The sequence below is a fragment of the Meles meles genome, chromosome 19 (assembly GCF_922984935.1).
Source record: "Meles meles chromosome 19, mMelMel3.1 paternal haplotype, whole genome shotgun sequence".
NCBI lineage: Eukaryota > Metazoa > Chordata > Mammalia > Carnivora > Mustelidae > Meles > Meles meles.
This window is the reverse complement of record NC_060084.1, coordinates 12,071,319-12,095,984: the sequence shown is the minus strand read 5'-3', so window position 1 is coordinate 12,095,984 and position 24,666 is coordinate 12,071,319. Positions and strand designations below refer to the sequence as shown.

Genomic DNA, 24,666 nt, shown 5'->3' with positions numbered 1-24,666 from the left:
TGAAGTACACAGAGCACAGGCTCTGGATTTGCAGACCTGGGTTCAAATTCCGATTCTGCACCACCTCGGTGTTTTCTCAACTGTAAAATATCCTACCCACCATGAAAGGCTGTTGTTCGGAGAGAGGAAACAGACTACCTGATTATATAATAAGGATATACACTATATAGTAAAACTAATACACTATTATATATTAATACCAATAATAATATAATGTTCCCCATATATAATTGGTAGCTACTATCATTTTCATATGGGACCACTTAAACTTAAGTACGAGGCAAAAATACATCCAAGTCCTAACTTGTGCCCACCATGTCCTGATTCTCCTTGTAGAATTCTGGAGGGTTCCCTGTAGAAGGGTCCCAGCCCAGCCCCCTGCTTCCCCCTGCCCACAGTGCAGGAGCCCTACCTCACTGCTTAGCTCTATTCTCAGCAGGGAAAGGACTGGACACGCAGAAACATTCCCTGGCCACAGACTTTGGTCTTGACCTTGGCTCGGGTGGCCTGCATCCCTAAGGTGCTGCCTGGCCACGGTTCTGGCATGGTCCTCACTCTCCTCTGCTCTCAGGAACCACTCTGAGGGCTGTCCTAAATTTGCAGAACCCCTCTACCTTTCCAAGCATTTTCACACGTGCGTCTGGGAATTTCAGCATTGAACTGGCATCTCTGTTCAGCTTCCACAGCTCCTTGGCACCCTGACTTTTCTGCCTTTATTCCCATTTACCCTCTGTCCAACAGCTGCACTGGGACCCTTTTGAGCATCGCTTCATGGTTCTTATCCTCTCTGCCTGTGGCCTGTGCCTCGCCTGATGAGCTAGGGGATGAGGGAGGGCTGTGGACACATCTCTCTCATGCCATCATTCCTGGCCTTGTGGTCACAGGCTCTACACTGGACCTCTATTAGACAGCACAGTTCAGCTCTCTGCAGTGGCCTGCCTCCGGACGCAGCCCTCAAACCACCCTCCCCGCCACACAGAAGAGTCCCCTCCTATAGGTCAAACCTCTGCCCGCCCCCTCACCCCAGCATCACCCCTGTCGGCCCATCCGGCCGGAGCTGGTACCGAGTGGCATCTCTGGAGGAATCCTGCAGAGGGACCTGGGCCAAAGCTCTGGCATCCCCTTCCCCCTCCGGCTGCCAGGCTTGGCGGCCCTGCCACTGTTGGTGATTGTTAGGGGAGCGCCGGGTGGACAGTGGGCGATTCAGTGAGCAGGCCTTCTGAGCAACAAGCCCCGTGCTGTGCCTGAGCTATTCAGCGTGGGCAGAAAAGGGTAACCTTGGCTTGCAGGGCGGGCGTGTTAACCCGCGGTGCACGGGAGCAGTTCTGGGTGCTGGGGAACTTCCTGCAGCTTGTCCATCTCCCACCCCTCCCAGGGCCAGCAGGGAAAACAGGCTCTCCTCACTGCAGCCTCCGGGGCCCTCTCACCTAAGCCATTCAGGCCCTCAACTTGCCACTCCTGGCAGAGGTGGGCAGGAAAAGAAGCCTTGGAGCGTGGGGAGAAGGAGCCCAAGTCCGGCGGTGGGGGGGGGGGGGGTGGCCTCTGAAGGTTCACAGTCAAGAGCATGACAGGCAATCAGAAGAGGAAAGTCCATGTCAATGACCCACAGCAGCCCTCTCCTGCCTGTCCCCCAACCTCACCTCGGTCTGAGCCCCCCCGCCCCCCCGAGCTAGCACCTCGCTGAGGCTGGCTGTTCTAGGACAGGAGACCATCTGGGCAGGCAGCTTATTCCTAGAGGCACAAGCAGGGCAGTAGGCTTGCGGAAGGGGCCACACCCAAGCCCCTCCTAGCCACGGGACCTGAACCACCCGCTTGACCTGTCTGAGGCACCATCTCCTCATCTCTAAAAGGGCACGGTGACAGTACCACTCTCATGGAAATGCTGGGAGGGCTGAGGGGGATGGTCCCTGGAAAGAAGCCAGCCTGGCACATGGTAAGTGCTCACAGTCATTAGTGGGGTTGCTACTCCAGGTCGGGGTTTCTGCTGCATGGGCCTTTGCCCAGGGAACACAGCAGGATACCCCCACATCTTTCTCTCCCAGGTTCTAACCTGTGCTGTGTCCATGGAGCATTGTGAGTCCAGCTCCCAGCTGTGCACCTAGTGCAATGATTTCATTCCGTTTCTTGACCAGCCCAAGTCACATTTCACAGCACTAGACTCAGCAGGAAGCCCTCTCTTTTGTTGCTCTGAAATGATTTCATTTAGTCTCTGCTAACATGTGGCTGTTTTGTTTTGTTTTTTCCCTTTATCCATTTGGGGTTGGGGTGGGGGGAGCCTACCATTGTTCTTTGGGAGTCTACTGCTACAGATAGGTCTCCTCTACAAATGTTCACGATGTGGCTTGGGGTTCTAGGTTCTTCAAAACTCAGGACCAGAGACAACAGTGGAATCTCCTGCCTCCAGGAAGGAATCAACGTTACCTGTGCTGAAGGACTCGAAGAGTCGAACGTTGCCCTGAGCGAGGGTTCGGTAGTGGGACCAACTGAAGTACAGCATCAGGGGCATCCAGATGATGGGGACATTGTACCTGCGGGAGAGCCATCAGGGTAAGAGAGATACATGCACTGGGGCTCGACTGCGTCCAGCTTCCCCAGAGACGCATCTCTCAACTAGAGGAAGGGATAAATGGGACCAAAGCCTATACGGAAAGCTTATGGGAGACACAGGGCCAAAGGGACACTGCTTTGGGGGTGGGGAGGAGAAAAGAAGAGAGAGACTGTAAGTCCATCTGCTTCTCTCTCTGAGATAAGATACTGGCAGAAAAGAACTGCATCCCTGCAGCTAGACTCTGTGCAGCTGGATGGATGCTGACCTCTTGTGGCAAAGGAGCCAATTGCAGGCAAAATTATTCCCGTGGGCTTTAGAAGCTGAAAAATCCTCCAAAGAGTCTGGACTAAAACAGGAGTGACATCAAAAGTGGTTCCGGCTACATGCTACGTTGCCACTCTCTCAGTGGATAAGCCTGAAGAGGAATGGAGTATGTCTATGGCATGTTCCAGTATTCTCAACAGCGTATAATACAGCTCGAGGCTCTGGGGAGGGTCCCAACTGCCCCTTCCCCTTCTGTATCTGACTAGCAGCATCAGGAGAGAGGGACAGCCCATCATGGGCCCAGAGCAGGGCTCACCAGACACTCTTGGAGAGGGCCTCGATGAGGTCAGAGTGGAAGAGGCGGATGGGCCTGATCACTGGCTGGTGGACCCACTCATCATACTTCTCTCCCAAGTGGCCTACCTGCCACAGTAGGGGCTTCTGCCAGTCTACCAAATCCTGCAAGAGACAAAGTCAAGTGGACTTCATATTCACACCTGTGCACACTCATTCTTCCAATACCCCAATCCCCATCCTCCACCTCAGCTCACGTGGTCTGTAGGGCGCTACCCACCCTTCCACTTCAGTGATCCCAGAAGTGACGTGCTTATCTCACTGGTCACAGAAATGTGATCTAGGACAGGCCCATAACCCGAGTTAATGCAATGAACTGTCAGACACCCTTTCTTTCTTCCTGCTGGAGATGCTAAGTTGGCAGGGCACAACCCTGGATTTGCTAGTAGAACCTACTGGAGGACTTGGTCAACACAGAATAGCCAAACCAGGATCTGGGTACACTGAATCTGAATGATGACACCTGTGCACCCAGATTCAGCCACACCTGAAGCCTGAAGTCCTTCCCAGGACTCGTTAGATACAGGAGCCAATACATTCTGTACTGGTAATAAGAGGCCTTTCCCCTTTTACCATGGCTTTCTTCTTGATGTTGACCTGAGCGATTCATTCATTCATTCATTCACAAATTTGCTTGATATTTCATGTATGTATGTATTTTTATGCAAGCTGCTAAGAAAAATAAACAGTAATGTAAATGACTGTCTTCACTTTACCTAGCTTAGTGCTTAATCACAGTAGACTCTAGAGTCAGGTCCTGGTATAAATCCTGGGATCATCTCTTACTGTGTGGCCTTGGGCAAATTACCTGACCTCTCTGGGCTTCAGATTCCCCAGCTATGCGTTGGAAGTAATAGTAATAGTACCTGCCTAAAATGCTTGGCAACATGGAACATGCCAGACAAGAGAGTTTGTTTAGCGGTGATACAGGCAGGCTGAGATCGGGATATAGATGACTGGTACCAATGCCTGGGTCCAGGGTTGAAGACAAAGACTTTGCAGAAAACCCAGGGGTTGGGCTAGAGCTCACACAATATGGAAGACAAGGAAAGGAGGAGAGGGGCAGGGTGTAGAGGAAGACATGGAGTTGAAAATGGCTGTGGCCCATTTGGTACCTTGACACTGATCTGCAGGGCAGTAAGAAGAAATCTGCTGACACCTTCAGATGGCAGAACACTCTGTACCAGGCCCACAAGTAGGCACTTCTTTCCCCAGGCCAACTGTTTTCAAGGCAGGGATGTATGCTTATCCTAGGGGTACTCCCAGGCTGATCCGCAGATGCAGGGAGAGAATATTAGAGACCCTTTCTATTTGTGATATATTTATCTCATCTTTAAACCACATATGAATATGTGGTTTCTAACATACATAATACAAGAGTACATTAGCACATGCAAATAATTTAAACATAATTAAAATGGACATACAATGGAGAATGTACTCTCAGTGTTTTACTCATAGGGATACAAGATAAAATAAACTTGGAAGCTGCAGCTCTAGGCAAAGGAAAACTCTTAAAGATTTCTGATGAACCTGGGTATTGAAGAAGATTAATCTGGACCAAAATCAGTAAACTAAAACCAGTAAAGAACAATGAATTTGTAGTGATGGGCCATCTTGAAAGCCATACTCTGCCATTTATTAGAAATAGGCAAGTTCCCTTACCTCTTGGAGCTCCTTGGCTCTAAAAGCCAGCTCGCTCGGACCTACCACCCACAACAGGAGAGGGGCTGAGATGTGCCCGGTGTGTGGTGGGTGTCAGTAAATCTCCAACATAAGGGAGTAGCCATTGAAGGTGAGAAAGGAGATAATATCAGGAGAGTAAAAGAGAGGAAAAGGAGATGTACATGATGGAAGAGCCCTCGAGCCTGGGAGGAGTCAACAGTGATTCAGAGACCTGTCTTCCTGCATCCCTGGCTGGAGTGTCATTCTTGCCCAGACCTCCATGCCAAAGCTGGCACAGCTTTAGCAGATCTCCAAGCCCTGCCACAGGTGAAAACAGCCCCACTACCATTGCCTTGGAGCAGGGGTGTAGGAGCCTCAGGGCAAGCAGGGAATTCACTGGGTATTCTTTCTGTTCCTGTGACCAGGGGGAAAGGCCCAAAGATCTTTGTGGTTCCTGCCATGTGAACTTGGTAATTCCCATGTAGGGGCTGCCTTACTGCTTCTCAGGTTAGGAAATGATTCAGGTCAGCCAGGAGACATGCCATTCAGCACCAGTTATACCAGGCAATCACCCAAATTCTACCTGGTGCCTGCTTACTTCCTGGCCCCAGTCTCCACTCTTCCCTGACTTTCCCCCTTGGGTCTCATAGGAAGCAGATTCACTGGGTACATGCTGTCTCATTCCTTCCATTCCTTGGCCTCATGTCTCTACACATGCACGCACACAGCACCACCTACCAGGAAAAAGAACTGGAGGAACCAGCTAGTGGCCTGTATTTACACCCTATCTTGCAGCAGCCTACAGAGCCCCACCTCAGAGGAAGCAAAGCCAGGGTCATGGTTAAGAACTGGAGGCTCTGTCCCAAATGCAATAACCTTGAGAACTAACATCTGCAGAGCATTTGTCATGTGCCAAACATGGTTCTAAACACATTGGGATTCAATAATTTGATCCTCACCATACCCCTAATGAGGCAGGTACTGTTACTATTATTATTTTGGAGACGGGAAATGAGGCTGGGTAACTTGCCCAAGGTTGCCCAATTTTGTCTTTTTGATGAGTTGGTTCCTTTATCTTTGGGTAATAGCTATCCTGGTCCCTTGTCCTTGTCCTGAAGCCCAGTCCGTCCGATTTTAATGGAGCCACTACTGGGCTTTTTTATGCTTGGTGTTTGCATGGTCTATCTTTTCCCACCCTTTTACTCTCCTCTTGAGTATATCTTTACATTTAAAGTGCATCTCTTGAACATATCATATAGTTGGGTCTTGCTTTTTTGATCTAGACAGACAATCTCTGCATATTAATTGGAGTGTTTAGTCCATTTACATTTAATGCTGGGGTAGGCCTACCATCTTGCTATTTGTTTTCTACTTGTTTCCTCCACTTTCCTTTCTTGTCTTGTTTGCATTAATCAAGTATTTATATAAGTTTTTTTAAAAAAAAAAACAGATTTTAGTTATTTGAGAGAGAGAATGAGTGATAGGGAAGGGAAGAGAAAGAGGGAGAGAGTGAGAAATGGACTCCCTGCTGAGCAGGAAGCCCAATGTGAGGCTTGATCCCAGGACCTAGAGATCATGAGTTGAGCTGATGGCAGACACTTAACTGACTGAGCCACCTAGCCATCCTGAAATATTCTATACTATAATCTCTAGTGACTTTTTAGCTATGCCCTTTTGTATTTTTTCCCACAGTTGCTACTCCAAGAATGGTAATATACATCCTTAACTTATCACATCTATCCTGAATGAAACCCCTGGATTTTATATGTTCTATTTTTGCATGTTACACACAACATTTGATGTCTTTTTTCATTTGTGCACGTAATTCAGACTTAGCTATCTGAGACAGTGAACAATTTCTAGCTATAACACAGTGGTACAGCCAGGCAGGCCCCTCCCTCAGCCCAGCAAAGGTTTGGGCAAATATTTACCTAATGATCCATTTTGCCCTTTTTTCATATGTGAGTAGAAAACAACATAGGATTTACAAGCTTAATTCAGTTGTGACACAGGATGTATGTCTAGATGAGCAGCAAACTGGGATTCTAGCCTGAATCTTACACCCTATTGTAAAGGGAGCAGAACAATAGGATAGCAGATATGGAGGGCTGGTTGTTTTCAGGTGTGGTGGATAGGTCCAGCCCCCTCAGCCCCCACTCCCTTGAACACAGGGGTCTCTCATTCAATGTCCTGTGGCCCATCTGGTCTTTGGAGATGACTTTGGTCCCTCCCTGGGTAAACCAGTGGTTACTGGCCACCGTACAAATGGCAGACTTGCTATCTAGAGTTGATTGCAAGGCTGCCTCTGAGCCACTCACTGGCCTTGGAGGCCTCAAACCTGACTCCATGTCTAGCCTATGGTGTGTTTTTTGTGAGGTGGCCCTCCACTTTACTCTGGTGGCTGAAGCACCACCCTGGAAAAAATCCCAAGGAGGCCTACTCTCCCCTCTGTAAACATCCCGCTCAGTCCTCAATGGCCAACACCTGTATTTCCATTACCGGAGCCTTAGCCCACTATTCCAGGGGAAATAAAGTGAGACTTCCATCCAAGCACAGAAATCCAAGCCTGCTGGCCTCCTCCCCATTTTATGGGGGAAGAACACTGAGGCTGAGAGGGGGACAAGTGACTCTTGAAATGGGATTGGTTGGTCTTGGAGTGGGAGCTCCCCCGAATGCCCCCAGCCCAGTCTTCCCTCCACACAATCTCCTGGGGGATGGGCCATTCACCACATGCTCAACCTTGGTTTGGATAGGACACGCACCAACGAGGTGCCTTTTCTCAGTTCTCTTCCAGTCTGATCACTGACAGAAAGTCTCTGCTGGGTACTAATACGTCCAGCACCTCTCACTCACTCACTGAGGCACTTCGAGCATGGCGGCTAGATGGGAACTGCTCTTAAGAAGGGGGATGGTGAGAGAGGACAGCTCAGAATCTGATGGGATGGGAAGATGGGAATCCAAATAAATTTCCCTTCCTCTTCACCCTGGCTCATGATCCCTTGGAGCCTTAGTCCTTCCTAACAAATGGCTCTCTTTCACCCCCTCCCAGCACCTGGTCCTGCCAGTTCCCACCCATATTTCCTGAGGTTCTGGAACACAAGGAACACATGGGCAGAGAGGCCTGTGGGTTCTGTATGAAGTTGAGTAGGGAAAGGAGAGGAGAACAGACCATTCACCACACCTCTGGTTCTCAGGTACGGGGGTGGGGGTGGGGGGGTCCTGTAGCTACCTTCCCAATAGCAAATCCTCTTTTTACAGATGTGGAACCTGGTGCTCACAGATAGCAAGTGATTCACTCAGGGGTACCCAGCTCAAGCGGACTGTGTGGATGAGGGTGAAGATATGCCCAGAAACTGCTTGTTGGGGTGGGGGTCCTTTTATGAACTCAAAAATCCTGTGCAACAGGCTGGGCACCAGGAAACACATGCAAATAGGGGTAAGTTTGGCCAAAGTCCTACTCCCCTCCCCCACCAGGCCCTGCCCCTGACCCAAGGGAGGGGGAGGGCTCTCCTGGGCTATGTCAGGAATGCAGCTGCAGCAGGGCCTGCAGGGGGAAAGGGCAGCTGGCTGCCCAGAGCCAGCACGGGAGGGCTTGCATGCTGCCAGGGTTGGAAGGGGGCCTCCCTGTCCCCCCAGGTTCCCCTCCTGCCAGGCAGCCCAGGGGCCAGGTGGCACCAAACTCTTCCCAGAGGCCGCCCCAGCTCAGGAGCAGCGAGCAGAGACTCTGCTTTTCCCCAGACAAGGCACATGCGAGGAGAGGGGCCTGCGGCTCCGTGCCAGCAGTTCCTCCCACCTCCACGGCCTTGACCTCCAGCAATTGTTTGGATTGCCACGTCCACCCAAACCACGGAACTCCTCGCTCCGGGGATGCCTCCCAAGCCAAGACGGTCAGGGATGGGCTTCCGACCAGCCGTGCCCGTGGGGACAGGAGTGAGGGCAAGAAGCTCTCCCAGAATCCCAGCCACTGTTTCTCTGTCCCCATCATAGGCCCCCTGAGCCCAGCCTTTGTGTCCATTATCCTATACAAGCTGTGCTTTTGAGAGCTAGAGCTCGAGATGACCCCATTCTACAGACGAGGAGACTGAGGTCAGATGCTCAGCGGTTTGTGCTGCAGACAGGACCTGCCCTCAAGCCAGCTGGAGGTCTTAACCACAGGGCTGGGGGGCCTCCTATCAGCTGACTCAGGCCCCCCATGGCTGTGAATTCCCCAGCACAGAGGCTTTGAGGGTCTGGCAGGGGCCTTACGGGCCCGTGCTGTACAGTCTAATGGGGGCCCCCAGCTGGACAAGCTCAAGCCCACAGAGTCAGTTCCAGTCCACCCCCTTCCTCCTTGTACCCAGGGGAAGTGGCAGCTTCAGGCTTCCCCCAGTGAGGGTTCAGAGATGAGTGTTGCCGGGAAGCAGGGGTGGAGGACCTGACCCCAGGGAGAGAGAAGGCCTGGCCATGTCACACGGAAAGTCAGTGGGACCTCGGTCCTCGGGGCTGAGGAGTGGCTGAGGGTCCTGCCCGGCCCCCATCCCAAAGCAAGGCCGGCTGGCGTTTCACCAGCAGCACACTTTTTTTTTTTTAAGATTTATTTATTTATTTATTTATTTGACAGACAGAGATCACAAGTAGGCAGAGAGGCAGGTAGAGAGAAAGAGGAGGAAGCAGACTCCCTGCCGAGCAGAGAGCCCAATGCGGGGCTCCATCCCAGGACGCTGGGATCATGACCTGAGCCGAAGGCAGAGGCTTTAACCCACTGAGCCACCCAGGCGCCCCAGTAGCACACTTTCTCTACTCTTTCTGACATTTCCAGATTCTCCTGAAAACCCCAGACAGTACAGGGTGGGAATAATTTCCTCCATCTAGCAGAAAAATAAGCCTGGAGCTATGTGTGGCCATCCAGGCGTATGTCCTGTGCCCCCGCCCACCCCGTCCATGGCCCTCATGGGGACACAGAGGGCAGTGCCCACCCAGTGCACCTGCCCGTTTTCGTCCTGGGTTATTTTCTGAGCCCTGCTGTGCACTTTGGAAGAGGGGCCAGAAGCTCTGGCCAAGAGAGTGAGACTCAGGAGACTTGGGCCCCACAAGGACAGCCTTTAGGAGGTCCCTGTGGGTCTCTCTCTGGACTCTCTCAATGCCTACTCTGGGGAGGGTCAAGGTGAGAAAGGAGGCCCAAGGAGACCCAAGCTGACTGGGGGACAGAGTACGGGGAGCTGAGCCAGGCCTGCTCTCACGGTGTTGAGACTGACCCTTCCCAAGATGTGGTTTAGGCAAGGGGTGCTTGTTCTGATCCAGGGGCCCTTCTCCCCAGTTCTCAGTGACTTATCTGAGGGTCCCGAAAAGTTAAACCCATGAAGCCCACATCAACATCTGTGTAGGCCCTGGGGACCCCCTGGATTAGCCCCTGATGCCAAGGGTTATGTGCGTGGGGATGCGTGCACAGGGCACCTGGGGCTGGAGAGCCTGCTGGTGCACATTTCTTTGTAAGACCCGTGGCTGGATGATTCCACCTGTTTCTAAGGGGAAGAGCCTGGGCCTCACTCTCCGGGAGCTCACATGGACCCGGAACAGTCCGTGGGAACAGTCTGGATTCCCCCAAGGCAGGGTGGGGAGGGAGCCTCAGCCTCGTCCCTCCCCTCTGCCATCCCCTTTCCCAGGACAGGGTGGCTGTCAGGCTGGAAGGGGTCCCAGATATACAGCAGAGGAGGGGCTCTGCAGTAACCTCCCGCCACCGCTAGGCCAACTAGCAGGTCACTTTGGGCGTGAGACTTGGGCTCTTCCTCATTAGTTAAATCAGGATCAGTCTAATCCTTACCCCGTAGTGTTGTTGAAAGGATTAAATCAGATAATAGATGATATGGATAAACTGCCCAGCCCAGTGTCTGGCACATGGTTAGAGCTCAATAAAAGAAGTGTTCATTCAGGGTTAACCCCACTGCCTCGGGAGGTTCTGGAAACCCCTCCAACCCCACCAGCTCTAGCTGACTCCTGGGAGGCTGGCCCCCAGCATGGGAAGGGTGGAGGGGTTGCAGTGGGTAGGGGCGGGGCTCTGATGAGGACGCAGTCACTGGTGGAAAGAGGCAGTGGGACAAAGGACGCGTGTGCCTAGAAGCTGGGCTGCTCGCCCACCTGTACCCAGGCCAGCTCCAGGCTGGCTGGGTTCCAGAACATAGGGAGAGACAAGCAGGGCATAGTGTAGGGTAAGGAGCCGCGGTGAGGTTTCTCATCCCACAAGGAAGCTTGGATCCTGCCTGACTGAGTGATCGAAGGAATGATTTAGAAATTGTTCCAGTAAAATCCCATGCAGAGCCCGAAAGTCAGACCACACCGCACCTCTAAGCAGGGCGGGGCACCCTGGGCCACTTCCTGGCCCTTTCTGTTGTCTTTTTAGAACCTTCCACCCTTTGCCCTGGTAACCCACCTCAGCTCCCCCTCACTCTTCCTGGTACAGCTCACTCCTCCTCCAGCTCCTAGGGCTAAGGAGGCTGGGTTCTAGAAGCTAAGCCTCCCCTCCTTGGCGGCACCCAGAGGGGCTCCTGTAGAATGCCAAGCACTAAGGGTTAACTTTGGCAAGTCCTTCTGCCCTAGGAGTGGTGTGCAAGTCCACCCCAGGCCCGGGGAACCCCAGCTGAAGAAAAGCTGCCACCTCTTGGCCTCCCTCAGCAGCTCCCCATGGTCCAGACCCGAGGGACCCCCCCAAGCCTCTGGCCTGGGGCAGAAACAGACATAGGGTTTAAATCAGACCAGGGACTTGGAGGCTCTCCCAGCCTCTCCACTGCCCAGAGGGGGCTGGGATGGACCATGTGGTAGATGAAATCCAGAATAAGAAAAAGCTAGCAAAGCACTGTTCTCTCTCCCGGGGAAGCCCAGCTCTCCAGGCTGCCCCCAAGGCCCCCAGTGGGGTCCGTGGGGCGGGGGGGGGCTTTCCAGAGCAGGTCTCCACGCTGTCTCTCAGCCCGGAGACACAGGAGGAGGGGGAGGAGGAAGAGAGAGAGTGTGCGAAAGAGAATGACAGAGCGGCAGGGAAGGTGAGTCAGGTTGTGCTGGCAAGGAGCCAGGAGCAGGCCCTGGGAGGGGAGGCCCCTGCTCCCCTCTGGTGGAGATGGAGGCCCGGGGGTAATGGCGGAACAGGACCCGATGGCTCGTCGTCCTGCCTCATGCAGTGACATGGCTCAGGTCAGTCTAGAATGTGTGGCCTGGGGAGACTCGGAGGACCCTTCCCCGGGGCAGGGCCGGCAATACAGGATCTGCTTGTCCTCAGCAGCCTCTTATAACCACCTGTACCAAGACCCCCTCCCCAACCTCAGACCGCGGCCTGGGCAACAAGCCATTGTGGCCAACCTACGGGTTGAGGTCAGCACCCCATTTCTGGTGAGCCCTCTGGGGACAAGCTGTGCGGCAAGCCTTCCCTCCCGCTTGGCCCATTTCCCTTTCGGTTTTTATGCCTCCCTGAGGGGGATGGGCCCCAGAACAATCTGTCGGCAACTTTCTAGTAGCACACCCAAATGTGTCTTTGCCATGGACCCATGAGCTCCCCGAGAGGCAGTGGCAACTTCCACATCACAGATCCTGTCTCCAAGTTCCTGGGGTCCCGGCCAAAGGGGCCCAGGAAACAGTCAGCTTTTGTGGAGTCCTCCCCACCTCGGGCCACCTGCGTTCTCTGGGTGTGCGTCTCCCATCTCCCCATGCGGGAATAATTGTGGGGGGGTGTCTGTCCTCCCCCTCACCCCCACAGGGTGTGAGCTCCCTGGGCGCTGGGGCCTGTCCTGTTTGTCTTTTGTCCCTGATGTCCAGCACAGGTAGGGTACATTTATGGACGTGCACAGTGAAATCTATTCCAGGATTGGGACAGTCCCACCGCGCAGCTGGAGGGAAATGGCTCTCAAGGCCGGTTCCCCCACAATCTCCCAGGTATATCCCAGGCATCCCCCTGCCCCCAGTCTCCCAGGCGGACAAATGTTGTAAATGGTTCCAACCCCATCTCCCCTGGCTTCAGCAGGCTCCCAAGCCTGTATAGGCTGGCAACTCTTGAGAGTGATTGTTGGTCCCTGGGGGCAGCTCTGCCCTGCGTGCTGGTCAAGGTGGGTGTGTCAGGACCTTCTGAAATTATCATTGTGCTCTTCCCAGCTCCAGGTCCTTGTGGGAGACCGCCCTCTGGGGTCTTTGGGGCCGAGGTCTACATCGACCTCCTTGGGCACTCACTGCCACCTTGGCTGGGGTTTGTTGGCTCAGATCGTGACTGTGAGCTGTGAGCACATGCTTCCCCATCCTCATTCCTCTTGGGAAAATGTTATGAATAACCATAGCCTTGTGCTCCACACACTCTGGCCTCAGCCCCTGGCACCCTGGGTCATTACCCCACCCTGCCCCGCGCCAGCTACCTTGTCCCAATCCACTGCTTTGAGCTTTGGCTCCATCCAAGGGTCTGTCTTTTGAGTGTTCGCAGAGGTCACAGTCCCATTCTCCACGGAGCCCTGGGGAGAGAAGATACGGTGATTACCTAAGGCGCTGGGTGGGGGGGGGGGGGGCTGAAGGACAGGGAGCAGCGAGCCACCCCACAGCAAGGCGGTCCCAAGTGGTGAGAGCCCCACGATGGGGCAGGGCAGGGGAGTGGCGGGTAGGGTGGAAATCAAGGACAATGAATGGCTTTGAAAACAGGTAGGTACGGGAGAGACAAGAAGCTGGCAGAGAGGCTGTAGGGAAGTGAGAGCCGTTAGTGGGTATGCTGTGGGCAAGGGGGCCCTACCAGCCTCTCTCTCTAGGTCCCTGGCAGGTGTCAGGCAGAGGGAGTCACAGGGTGGCACCCCAGGTACCTGGCAGCCTCGTGTGTCATGCCAATGACTACCCCAGCTCCCTCCCTTCCCGGAAAGATAATGCCACAGCCTTGCAGAGCCATCTAGGACTGCACGCCCATCAGAAAGGCAGCAGAGAGAGGGAGACGTCCCTCCAGGAACTCCCACGCGTGGGTCAGCAGCCATACGTGGGGCGGAACTGGCAGCCAGATGCCCAGATGGGCTCAAGGTGAACCAAAGTTGCCAAGAGGCCAGGTCAGAAGGAAATGGAATGTACCAGGAAGGTCACATGTCTGCAGCTAGCCCTGATGTCACCCGGGGCGAGGCTGCAGAGGTCAGGCCAGTGTGTAGGTGAAACTCACGTCTCTCTGCAGGAAAGGTGGGGAGAGCCCGTGCTGAGGGGAGGCCTGCCAGGGACTAAAGGGAACGGTGCTGCTGGTGGCCATGGCGGGGCCCTTGGAAGCAGGGTACTGGCAAGAACTGAGGAGCCTGTCTGGGAAGCCCTTTGGGGTTTCTACTGGCAAAATCCTTACAGTTTTTTCCCAAATGAACCGAGAGAACCTGGTGAGGACAATGATGCTGGCATTTTCTGGGGGAAACCCATATTCACCCAAGAAAATTAGGCTTCCTGTCTGGGGGTGGGTAGTTCTGTACCTCAGTCCGGACCGCTATGCTGAAATGCAAATTCTTTTAAAAAGCGTCTTGAATGACCTCTTACGGACAGAGAAGAGTGGGTTTTATAGCTATTATATGGTGAAACTCTCCGAGTGTCCAAAATAAATGTCCTCTAATACACCAGCCCCTTCTAGTTCTGTTCTAGCCTCAAAATACCCCAGAGTGTCCCCCACCCAGCCCTGCGGTATTGATTCTCCCTCCCTCCTGGACAATTATTTTCTTCTGGGCACCCCAAATCCTTTTTTTTTTTTAAAGATTTTATTTATTTATTTGACAGATCACAAGTAGGCAGAGAAGCACGCAGAGAGAGGAGGAAGCAGGCTCCCTGCTGAGTAGGGAGCCCGATGTGGGGCTCGGACCCTGGGATCATGACCTGAGCCGAAGGCAGAGGCTTTAACCCACTGAGCCACACAGGCGTCCCAACCCCAAATACTTACATAAGTAGGGTCATCAGATCCTTCTCTGCACCCATCCCAAACAGGGCAGGGGAGGGTTTTGTGCTAGGCTTTTCGGATTTCCCTGAACAGCAGACCCACATCTGTTCGGGGGCACAACCAGCTGAACAACCTTACGGCACGGGGCACAGAGCCCTCACCCACCCAGCCCATGTTTCTGTTCCCTCAAGTCTGGACTGTTCTCTGAGGGTTCCAGTCCCTTCCCTCCAGGATTTTGCACACTTTTTCTTTGTCACCTGCCAGCCTGACACATACTTGAGGACAGTCAACACCCCAGCCCCTGCCACCTTCCTTTCTCTGAGACCATCGGAGGATGCAACAGGGTCCCTAAGTGTCAGGATCGGCCCACTATCCCTCTTCCATGGCAGATGTGACAGGGCCAGCACAGAACCCAGCGGGGCTCATGCCTTCCTGGTGTGGAATAGCAGGGGAACTGAGCTCCCACTGGCCCTTTGGGCGGCCATCCTGTGCATTCATTCACTTAGCTTATGGTCACCTGAAGCCTTTTGTATGAGCTGCTGCTGGGGCATCCTGTGCAGAGCTGATGTGGTCCAGGAGGTGGTTTGGACCCGCAAACCTGTTCACTGGAGGGCCCCAAAAGGTGGGTGATGACTGGATGCCCAGAACGGGGTGGGGGTGGGGCGGTGTGTGGCGCAGGTAGTAGGGAGTGGAACACAGAGAAAGCCTGGATATGAGATCGGAGGTGGGAAGTCTGTAGTGACAGGAAGCCTTGGTGCCATATCCGCTTCCTCTTCGGGGTTGATGGTCTCCATGCAATATCACTGCGGTCCCTGCCTCTTCTCCCAGATCTTCCTTCCCACGCGCTTTCCTCCGTTCGTCCATCACACATGTTTGAGCACCTACGATGTGCCAGAGCACCAGCCCAGAGACTGTCTCTCTGACCCTGGCCCCACTCCTTGCCTCTGGAGAATGTTCCCACATCATAGTATGGCCCAAAAGCCCCGTGGTCCCCTCTGATGTCACTTCCTACACTTCCCCTGTAAGTCGGCTTCTGGTTGGCCTCCCAGAATCTTTCCCTTCTATTTCCAGACTCCTCCACTTCTTTTTTTTTTTTTTTTTAAGATTTTATTTATTTACCTGTCAGAGAGAGAGAGAGGGAGAGAGGGAGCACAGGCAGACAGAGTGGCAGGCAGAGGGAGAAGCAGGCTCCCTGCTGAGCAAGGAGCCCGATGTGGGACTCGATCCCAGGACGGTGGGATCTTGACCTGAGCCGAAGGCAGCTGCCCAACCAACTGAGCCACCCAGGCGTCCCCAGACTCCTCCACTTCTAATGTCCGTGGATGAACATTAATTTTCCCCTGTAGCCAGTATTTTCCTTCTCAAATGTCATCCTTCCAGGATGATGACAAAGGTTAATATTCACAAACGCGTACTACGTACTCAGCCTGTCATCGTCCTAGGAACCGTCCAAACAACTGTATGACCTCTTCATTTTCCAACGTTTAAAAAAATCATACTTTCCATGTGTCCCACTGCCCCCGTTGCTTATCTATAATTTACTGCTCCTTGTTGTTTTTGGTATGTTTGGTCAATTATCTTGTTTGTCCAATGGTGTGATAGGTTCCAATAGGGCAGGATAGGTTTCCTCTTTCTTAGGGTGCCTAGGATGGGCTCCCCAAAATACTAAATGCCCCAATTGTTACTTCTTGAGTGGGGCATGTATCAGTAGTCTCTGCAAACTGGCCATGGTTCCCCAAGGTACTACAGGATGGTGGGCTTGGCTGCTGGGTTATCATAAAACCCTGGGTTCTGCAGGGTTCCTGCCTCTTGGAAATGAAAACCAAACCTGCTTCGAGGAGAGTAGTGGCCCAGGACACTGAACATACCATCTTAAAATGCCCCACTGGATAGAACAGTGCCCAGATACAAGGGTCAAACTTGCAATAATCTGGGCCATATATCCTTGGTGCCCTTTGGCCAAGTACAACAGGATAAGCAGGATGAAAATTGCCTCAGACTGATACAGGAGCACTAGCCTTTTATTTTGCCAAAAAAATATATTTTTTAAAATTATCAGCAGCAGCATTTCAAAACTGAAAGGAAGTTTCCAGATCAAATAGGTAGAAAAGGCATACTTCCAGAATAAAGCGCAGTTTTTTCTAAAGAAGGACATTTGGCAACTTTACACTAACATTTCTTTTTTTAAAAAATGGGCCCCAGGGGCATCTGGGTGGCTCAGTGGGTTAAGCCTCTGTCTTTGGCTCAGGTCATGATCTTAGGGTCCCAGGACCGAGCCCCACATCGGGCTCCATGCTCAGCAGGGAGCCTGCTTCCCTTCCTCTCTCTCTGTCTGCCTCTCTGCCTACTAGTGATCTCTCTCTGTCAAATAAATAAAATCTAATTAAAAAAAATAAAAAATAGGCCCTATTTGTAAATTTTTAAAAAAGATTTTATTTATTTTAAAAAAGGCTTTAGCCCACTGAGCCACCCAGGCGCCCCTGTAAATATTTTTTAATGCAGAAAAATTACAACCTAAAATTTTTTAAAATTATTTTCTTGGTTCAAAGTAGCTGGTGCGGGGCTCGACAGACTGAGTAACAGGAAGTAGAGCAAATGTTCACTTGTTCCAGTTCTCAGGGTTTGGTTTTTTTTTTTTAAGATTTATGCATTTATTTGAGGGCGAGAGTTGGGGGGGAGCAGACAGAAAGAGTCTCCAACCAGACCCCACGCTGAGCATGAAGTCCCATGCAGGGGTCGATCCCACAACCCTGAGATCACTGCCTGGGCTGAAACGGAGACTCTGATGCTAAAACCACTGAGCCACCCAGGTGCCCTGCTCCTAAGGTTCTCTTGAAAATTACTTAAAACCCAGTTTCACAGACAGGTGTTGGCTTCCAATGGAAACAGAACCTTGACGTTTTTTTCCTTCATCTGGAAATATTCCAGGTGAAAGGAGAGCAGTGGGAGAGAGCCACGCCCATAGGGCATGCTCATGGGTTCGTATCCCCAGCACTGAACGGGGATTCCCGCAGGACGGGACCCTTGAACCCTGGGCCAGACCCCCATGAATGAAGCCTGGCACTGGGGTGCACAGCCCTTGCGCACAGAGGATGAGGAAAAGAGGGAGGCAGGGAAGGGGCCAGGCTCCACTTCCTCCTGTCCTTCTCTTCCCTCCTTCTGCCGCCCCAGCTTAATCTCAACTCAGAGAGCTGGAGCCACCAGGTAGCAATGTCGTGGGTGATAGGCTCCTGGCAAATGCATTCCAGACCGACCATACACGCAGGGTGCTCTCCAGGTGGCCTCATCAGGACCACACCCGTCGCTGGCAGAAGCCCAGGGTATTAATCACAAGGCCGTCCACACCTCTGGTCTGGGAGACTTCAAGGAGAGTGAGGGCGAGCAGCACGTTGGTACGGCCAGGAGCAGACACGCTCGGGCACCAGGAAGTGTCCTCTAGCGTGTCTTTCACCGACTCTTTCTCGAGTCTACTGTGAGAGTTCAAAAGCTCTAAAAGGCTTCTCCACTCACAAACAGGACCAAGCCCTTCCCGAAGATGGACCCACATCCGCGCTCTGGAGGCCACTCCCGTCTGAACCTGGGCGCAGGGGGGTCCCAGGAGTGAGCCCTCCCGGGAGCCACCGCACTGCACACACTGGTCTGGGCCGCGTTTTCCAGGCTTCCGTGCCCCAGTGTTTATTTTACAGTTGAGCCGGGCTCACCCTGGAATTCCACAGGCAAACACCATCCATGAATCAGAAGTGTGTAAAGGTCACTCCTGGGAACTAGGCTATAACTCAGGCTTGGAAGGATTTTTTTTTTTTTTTTAAAGTTTCTTGGAAACTTCCACAATGCATTATTTAAAAGACTCTCCTGGTCCTGGAATCACGCCCAAGAGATCTTCAAAAACCAAGAGTGTCAGAAAGCGGAGAACGCGTGCGTTCTTCACGAGTCTTTGGTAATGGCTCTGCCTTCGGGTCGAATGTGTTTCAGTGTCGTGGGAAGGGAAGGGAGTGCTCGGGACTCAGTCTCTCAAGCTTTTTCGAGAACGGTCAGCCGGCGTATGAATGAATGGGGCTTGACTCGGGGTGTGTAACCCACCCGTGGAAGGTGACAACTTCAGGGTCCACCTGAGGGACACAGACGGTCGTGGGGCAGCAAGAATGGAGCTGAAGACCCACCTGGTCGTCCCGGGGCCTCTGACCTTTCCACCCTGGGAAGGGAGGCTGGAGCACGGCTAAAAGCACTTTTGTGGTGGGCCCCAAGGCTGGGAGAAGCCTGACCGGTGCAGCCGGGTGCTGCTGGGGCCCAAAGCATCTTGCTCTCCTCATACATTGCCCTGTGACTGTCTCCCAGGCTGCACCACGGGCTGGAGATCCCGCTGTCCTGTTCACCGCCGGGTCCCAGGTAGCTGGCAAGGCATCGGCATTCAGGGCTTAATGAATGATACGATCATGAGTACATGGTGGCCTGTGGAGGCTCTAGGGGTGGTGGCCTGGAGAGGCCACCAAAGTGGGGACGGGGCAGGTAGAAAGAGAGCTGCCCAAAGTCTCCCAAAGCCCACGTGTACTTGGAGAGAGAAGGTCAGCAGCTCGAGAACGGCCAACGTGCTCCGCCGGGGAGACGGGGTGGGCAGGCACCACCCACTCTGAGGTGGGAACCACTGACCGTGTTGGGTGATGCAGTGGGGGCAGTAAAGAGGGCATTCCCATCTCCTTGGGTCCTCCAACTGCAGTGCGGAGCTGCAGGGAGAAAAGCCAGTGGGACAGCAGGGCCGGCCCTCACTTCTGACAGTTCCCAGCTGCTCGGGAGGCATTGTACTTCTTGGGTCTGCCCAAGCCACGGCTCCCATCTCCTGGACACTCCTGCCCCTTTCTCCTGCGCTCCATCCTCCGCCCTCTCTCGCACTGAGTTCAGTACTCTCAGACCCAAATTCACAGACGACACAGGAGTTATTCCCGCCAGCTCCCCAAGGTTCTGCTAGTGCCCTCCACACACCTGTCCCTCAAGGAGGCAGCCCCTGGGGCACCCGGGGGCCAGCCTCTAGTTCAAGATGCTGCAGGTTCGCCTCTAGACTAAGGGATCTGGTTCAAGACCGGCCTCCATTCTCAACGTGCTATGTGACCCTCGAACAAGAAACCGCTTATCCCTGAGAGGGCGCCCCAAGTTCCTGCCCTGTCCTCAGAGGTCGGACAGGTGACACCAGTGAGTGAAGCAGGCAGGGTGCGGTTTATAACGCAGACTCAGTTTGTTTGCACAAGAAACACGGAGGCATATCCTTCACCTCCACAAGGAAAGATGCTCGCTCTCATTTTGGAAACATGAGGTACCGCGAAGCAAAACAAACAAAGCCACGAGGCACCCTTTTGCTAGAGATGAAAGAAAGAAAAAAGGAAATGCACTGAGAACAGTAACGGAAGGTCACTGTCCCTTGGTCTTGAGCATAGCGGACCGCTGTGAACCAGAGGGGGCAGCCCTGACTTAGGTCCAGGTCAGGTGACGTAGGAACTCAGGGTTGTAAACCTTCCAGTTTCCAAGAAAAGCCAGGAAACCGGCTTTTTAGGGGAAATCTCCAGATTTTAAAATTTGCTTTGCATTTAAAACAAGCAAACAAACAAAAGACATGGGCCAGGGGGGCCTGGATGGCTCAGTGGGTAAAATAAAGCCTCTGCCTTTGGCTCAGGTCATGATCTCAGGGTCCTGGGATCCAGCCCTGTATTGGGCTCTCTGCTCAGCAGGGAGCCTGCTTCCTCCTCTCTCTCTCCGCCTGCCTCTCTGCCTACTTGTGATCTCTGTCAAATAAATAAAAAAAAAATCTGAAAAAAAAAAAAAAAAAAAAAAAAAAAAGACATGGGCCAAACCAAACTGTCTGAACACAAACGTGGCCCTTGGTTTGCAGGTTTGAAATGTCTGGGCGAGCCACAGCCCTCTGGCCTCATGGTATAGCCACAGGAAGGACACGCTTGGGCAGGCAGGAGCCAGGGTTCTCGTGCCCAGAACACGGAGTCTAGAGGGGAGCCTGGGCTGCGCCCACGTGGGGCAGGCCTACATGGGTGGGTGGGGTGCCAGAGCTCTAAGCCAGGTCAAACGAGGGGTGACCCTCAGCCTCCTCCTCCCTCCAGCCTAGCAGACAGGATTGATTGGCTTCAAGAGGAAGCAGAAGTGGGTGGCGGATGCTGATTTCTACTGGTTCTCTTTCCCCTTGTGTGACTAGAAAGGAGACTAAAGTCTGTCATGGGGAAGGAATCATGGTGGGGACACAGGCCATGCACCAAGGTGGTTACCCCCAGGGCTCACTTTCTGGTACAGAGGCCTGTTCTGGGTTGAACTACGACCTGCCCACCCCACCCCACGTTCCTATGTTGAAATGTTGGCCCCCAGTGTCCCAAAATGTGACCTTATTTTGGAGGTAGGGTCATTGTAGATGGGATCAGTTAAAATGAGGTCCTCAGGGCACCTGGGTGGCTCAGTGGTTTAAGCCTCCACCTTCGGCTCAGGTCATGATCTCAGGGTCCTGGGATCGAGCCCCGCATCGCATTCTCTGCTCCTCAGGGAGCCTCTCTCTCTGTCTGCCTCTCTACCTACTTGTGCTCTCTGTCTGTCAAATAAATAAATAAAATCTTAAAAAAATGAAATAAAAAATAATAAAATGAGGTCCTCAGAGTGGGCCTTAGTCTTATATGATTTGTGTCGCCAGAAAAGGGTGACATTTGGAGACAGATGCACCCTCAGGGAGAACACCGAGTGAAAACGAAGGCGGAGATGAAGGTGAAGCATCTACGAACCAAGAAAGCCAGGGAGAGGCCTGGAACCCGTTCACCCTCTCAGCCTGGGAGGCAACCAACCTTACTGACCCCTTGATCTAGGACTTCCAGCCACCAGAGCCCTGAGACCATGGATCTCTGTCACCTAAGGCCCCCTGCTGGGCCGTGGGACTCTGCAAGTCCAGCCAGCTCACACCAGGCCTGAGCCAGTTTCCTTTGGGATCAAGCCAGGGCCGCCCAAGGAGAAGGAATTCAACCAGGAGTGAAAACAACGGGCAGAGGCATCCAGGGACATGTGGACAACGAATCTGCATCTCCTCCTCCGCCGAGGACACAGCAGGAACCGGGGTCTTGTCATCCACACAGCCTTCCTACCAGATCCGCTGGGGCAGCCCAGAGAGCCCCCCGTGGGGGAGACACGCAAGCGCCGTCCCTTCCTAGCTCTCTGGTTGCTGTCCTGCAACAGGGCTGGCCTCAGTCCCCTTCCTCAGGGCCTGGAAAGTCATTCCTCGTTTTCCCCACTCAGTGTTCAGAGGAACTGGGAGCGGGGCCGGGGTGGAGGGAGGGGGTCAAGCAACCCACCGTCTTTAGTGGAAACCTTGGCCTACTCAGCCTTTCCCTCTGCTGGGGCGCGCGGCCCCTGGGACAGCCAGGCCATGTCCATGGTGAGCACCATTGCCAGCCCGCGTGTGGGGCTGGTGTCTCAGTGGTATCCTATGTGATTCTCCCTGAGAGGAGGGAGAAGCAGGGGGCACAGAGGCCCCAAGTCACTGCTTCAAGAAGTCTCATGTGATGGCTGGGACGGTGAGACAGGAAACTACTTCCAGGGCTGTCTCTCGAAGGTTCTTCAGGCCCTCCTCTGCCTCCTCTGGGAGCACTCTCTGGGAGGCCCCCCAAGGCCCTGGCTTGGACTCTGCCTTAGCCCCAGGCCCTCCTCCAGGGCCCCAGACTTTGTGGTCCCCAAGGAGGGTTTGCTTGGAGGGTGTCTGGGGGTGGGGGGAGAGAAAAGAGAACAACAGAGAGCCTGCCCTCTGCACAACAAACAAACAAGCCGGCCCAGAGGCGGTGAAAGGCAGCAGTGTGCAGAGGGCGGGGGCGCGGGGGGCGGGCTGGGGGGGGGGCGGGCTGGCATAAAGGAATGTTGTTCAGGAAAGCTGGGGCTGGGCACCCAGAGATGGACAGATGGCCTTTTATCCCGCAGCCTGGGTTTGGCCTGAAACCCTTTCTCTGAAATGAGCTGATGCCCAGGCCCTGTGTCCAGCTGTCCCCCAGCCTCTAGAGGCCCGAAGGAGGGCAGGCTCCAGGCGTCCCACGTGCCTGGGGAGCACGGGGTCCTGGGCAGGTAGGAAGGGGTAGGCCTCAGGGAGGAGGACAGTGCCCCGGCCACAGCGGCGCCCAGAGTCTTCCTTCTGGGTTAACAAGTCAACCCCCGAGGACTCCAGGGACCACTTTCAACAGCTAGAAATGTGGCAGCAGGATCTGCTTGCTTTCATTTCTAATAAGCTGCCCTCTGCCAGACTGGCTTTCAATCAGAGGCCAGGCCTGTCCTTAAAACGTTTAACATACAGCCTATCTGTACCAACCCCAGGGAAACAATAATAATACGTGGCAAGGGACGAGGCATTCCAAAAGCACCCCCACTTCTCACCCACCCACGACGGCTGCAAGGAGGGGAGCTCTGCCGCAGCTGCCCCTGTATTCGGGACAGGAATAAGAAAGGAGTAGAGAAAGCGAGTGGGAAGTGAGTGCCGGAGCTGTGCCCAGCTTCTCCGGCTCAGGGGATGTGGGGGTACCGGTACCCACAGGCCAGCCTGAGCCTCCTGGATCCTTGACATGGGCTCACCTGGTGCGGCTTCTCCACATGAAATGGTCCCCCTTGGAGGACGTCACCAGAAACCTCATCCCCGGAAGCAGAGGACAGTCTAGGCGGACAATCCAGGCCATCAGAAAAGGGGGCCAGTGGATTAAAAACACTAAATTTCTACTCAGATCTCTCCAGAGTCCACCCACAAGTTTTCAGGCTGTTGATGGGATTTTCTACTAGTCCCTGCCATGGACCGTCTGCATCCACAGGGAGCCTTTCCTCTCTCGCCTCTGACTGCAGATGATGGCACTATTTCTAGAAGGCACCAAGAGTCAAGTGGACATGTGGGTTTTTTTTCCCAACGAAAGCCTGATTCTGGGCTTTGGAGCAGTTGGGAACCTAGGGTTGGGTGGGACAGTGTGGGGGGCGACCTGGGCTTGGTCAGGGTGGATGAGAGGAGCTCTCTGAGGCTTTCCTCCTCAGTCCTGTCTTACAAAATCCTGCCAGGCTCCCCGGCCCCTCGGTTTCAACTCTGAGAAGCAGCCTCAGCAGCCTGCAGGAAATGAGTTCCTCAGAATCCCTTTTGGGGATCTGATAGGACATTTCTAGATCGTAGTCCCTTCAAACTTAGACCTCAAGGCACCTCAGGGCAGGCTTACAGAACATGCTATGCACGAGGGAAATACATTTAAACCATCTAAAAACTATATTGTCGCCTCACTGGCCCAATTTCTATGTTAAAATACATTGTGGTTAATCATGTAACATTCCAATCTGTATGGATTATCCTCAAAATACTGTGTTTTGCTGTTTTTATTTATTTTTTAAAAGAATTTTATTTAATTGAGAGAGACAGAAACAGAGCGAGCCGGAGCAGGGGGTAGGGAGAGCAGGAGCAGAGGGAGAAGGAGAGGGAGAAGCAGACTCCTCGCTGAGCAGGGATCCCAACAGTGGGCTCGATCCCAGGACCCTGAGATCATGACTTGAGCCAAAGGCAGAGGCCTTAACCCACTGAGCCATCCAGGTGCCCCTAGTTTGTTTGTTTTATTTTTTTATTTTTTTTAAGATTTTATTTATTTATTTGACAGAGAGAGAGATCACAAGTAGGCAGAGAGGCAGGCAGAGACAGAGGGGGAAGCAGGATTCCTGCCGAGCAGAGAGCCCGATGTGGGGGCTCGATCCCAGGACCCTGAGATCATGACCTGAGCCCAAGGCAGCGGCTTAACCCACTGAGCCACCCAGGTGTCCCTATTTTGCTGTTGTTGTTTTTTTTTTTTTTAAGATTTTATTTATTTATTTGACAGAGAGAGATCATAAGTAGGCAGAGAGGCAGACAGAGAGAGTGAGAGGGAAGCAGGCTCCCTGCTGAGCAGAGAGCCTGATGTGGGACTCGATCCCAGGA

The 24,666-nt window shown here is 53.4% G+C and overlaps 1 protein-coding gene across 1 annotated transcript in view; it reads right to left on the bottom strand.

Moving 5' to 3' along the window:
- The window catches only part of FA2H (fatty acid 2-hydroxylase), a 48,621-nt gene that overhangs the window by 8,442 nt on the left and 15,513 nt on the right, over positions 1-24,666 (bottom strand). Inside the window, exons 2-4 of the mRNA XM_045988408.1 lie at positions 13,198-13,290; positions 3,129-3,271; positions 2,422-2,528 (exon numbers count right to left, since the gene is read on the bottom strand). Coding sequence (XP_045844364.1) covers positions 2,422-2,528; positions 3,129-3,271; positions 13,198-13,290 — 343 coding nt within the window. The remainder of the gene's footprint in view (positions 1-2,421; positions 2,529-3,128; positions 3,272-13,197; positions 13,291-24,666) is intronic.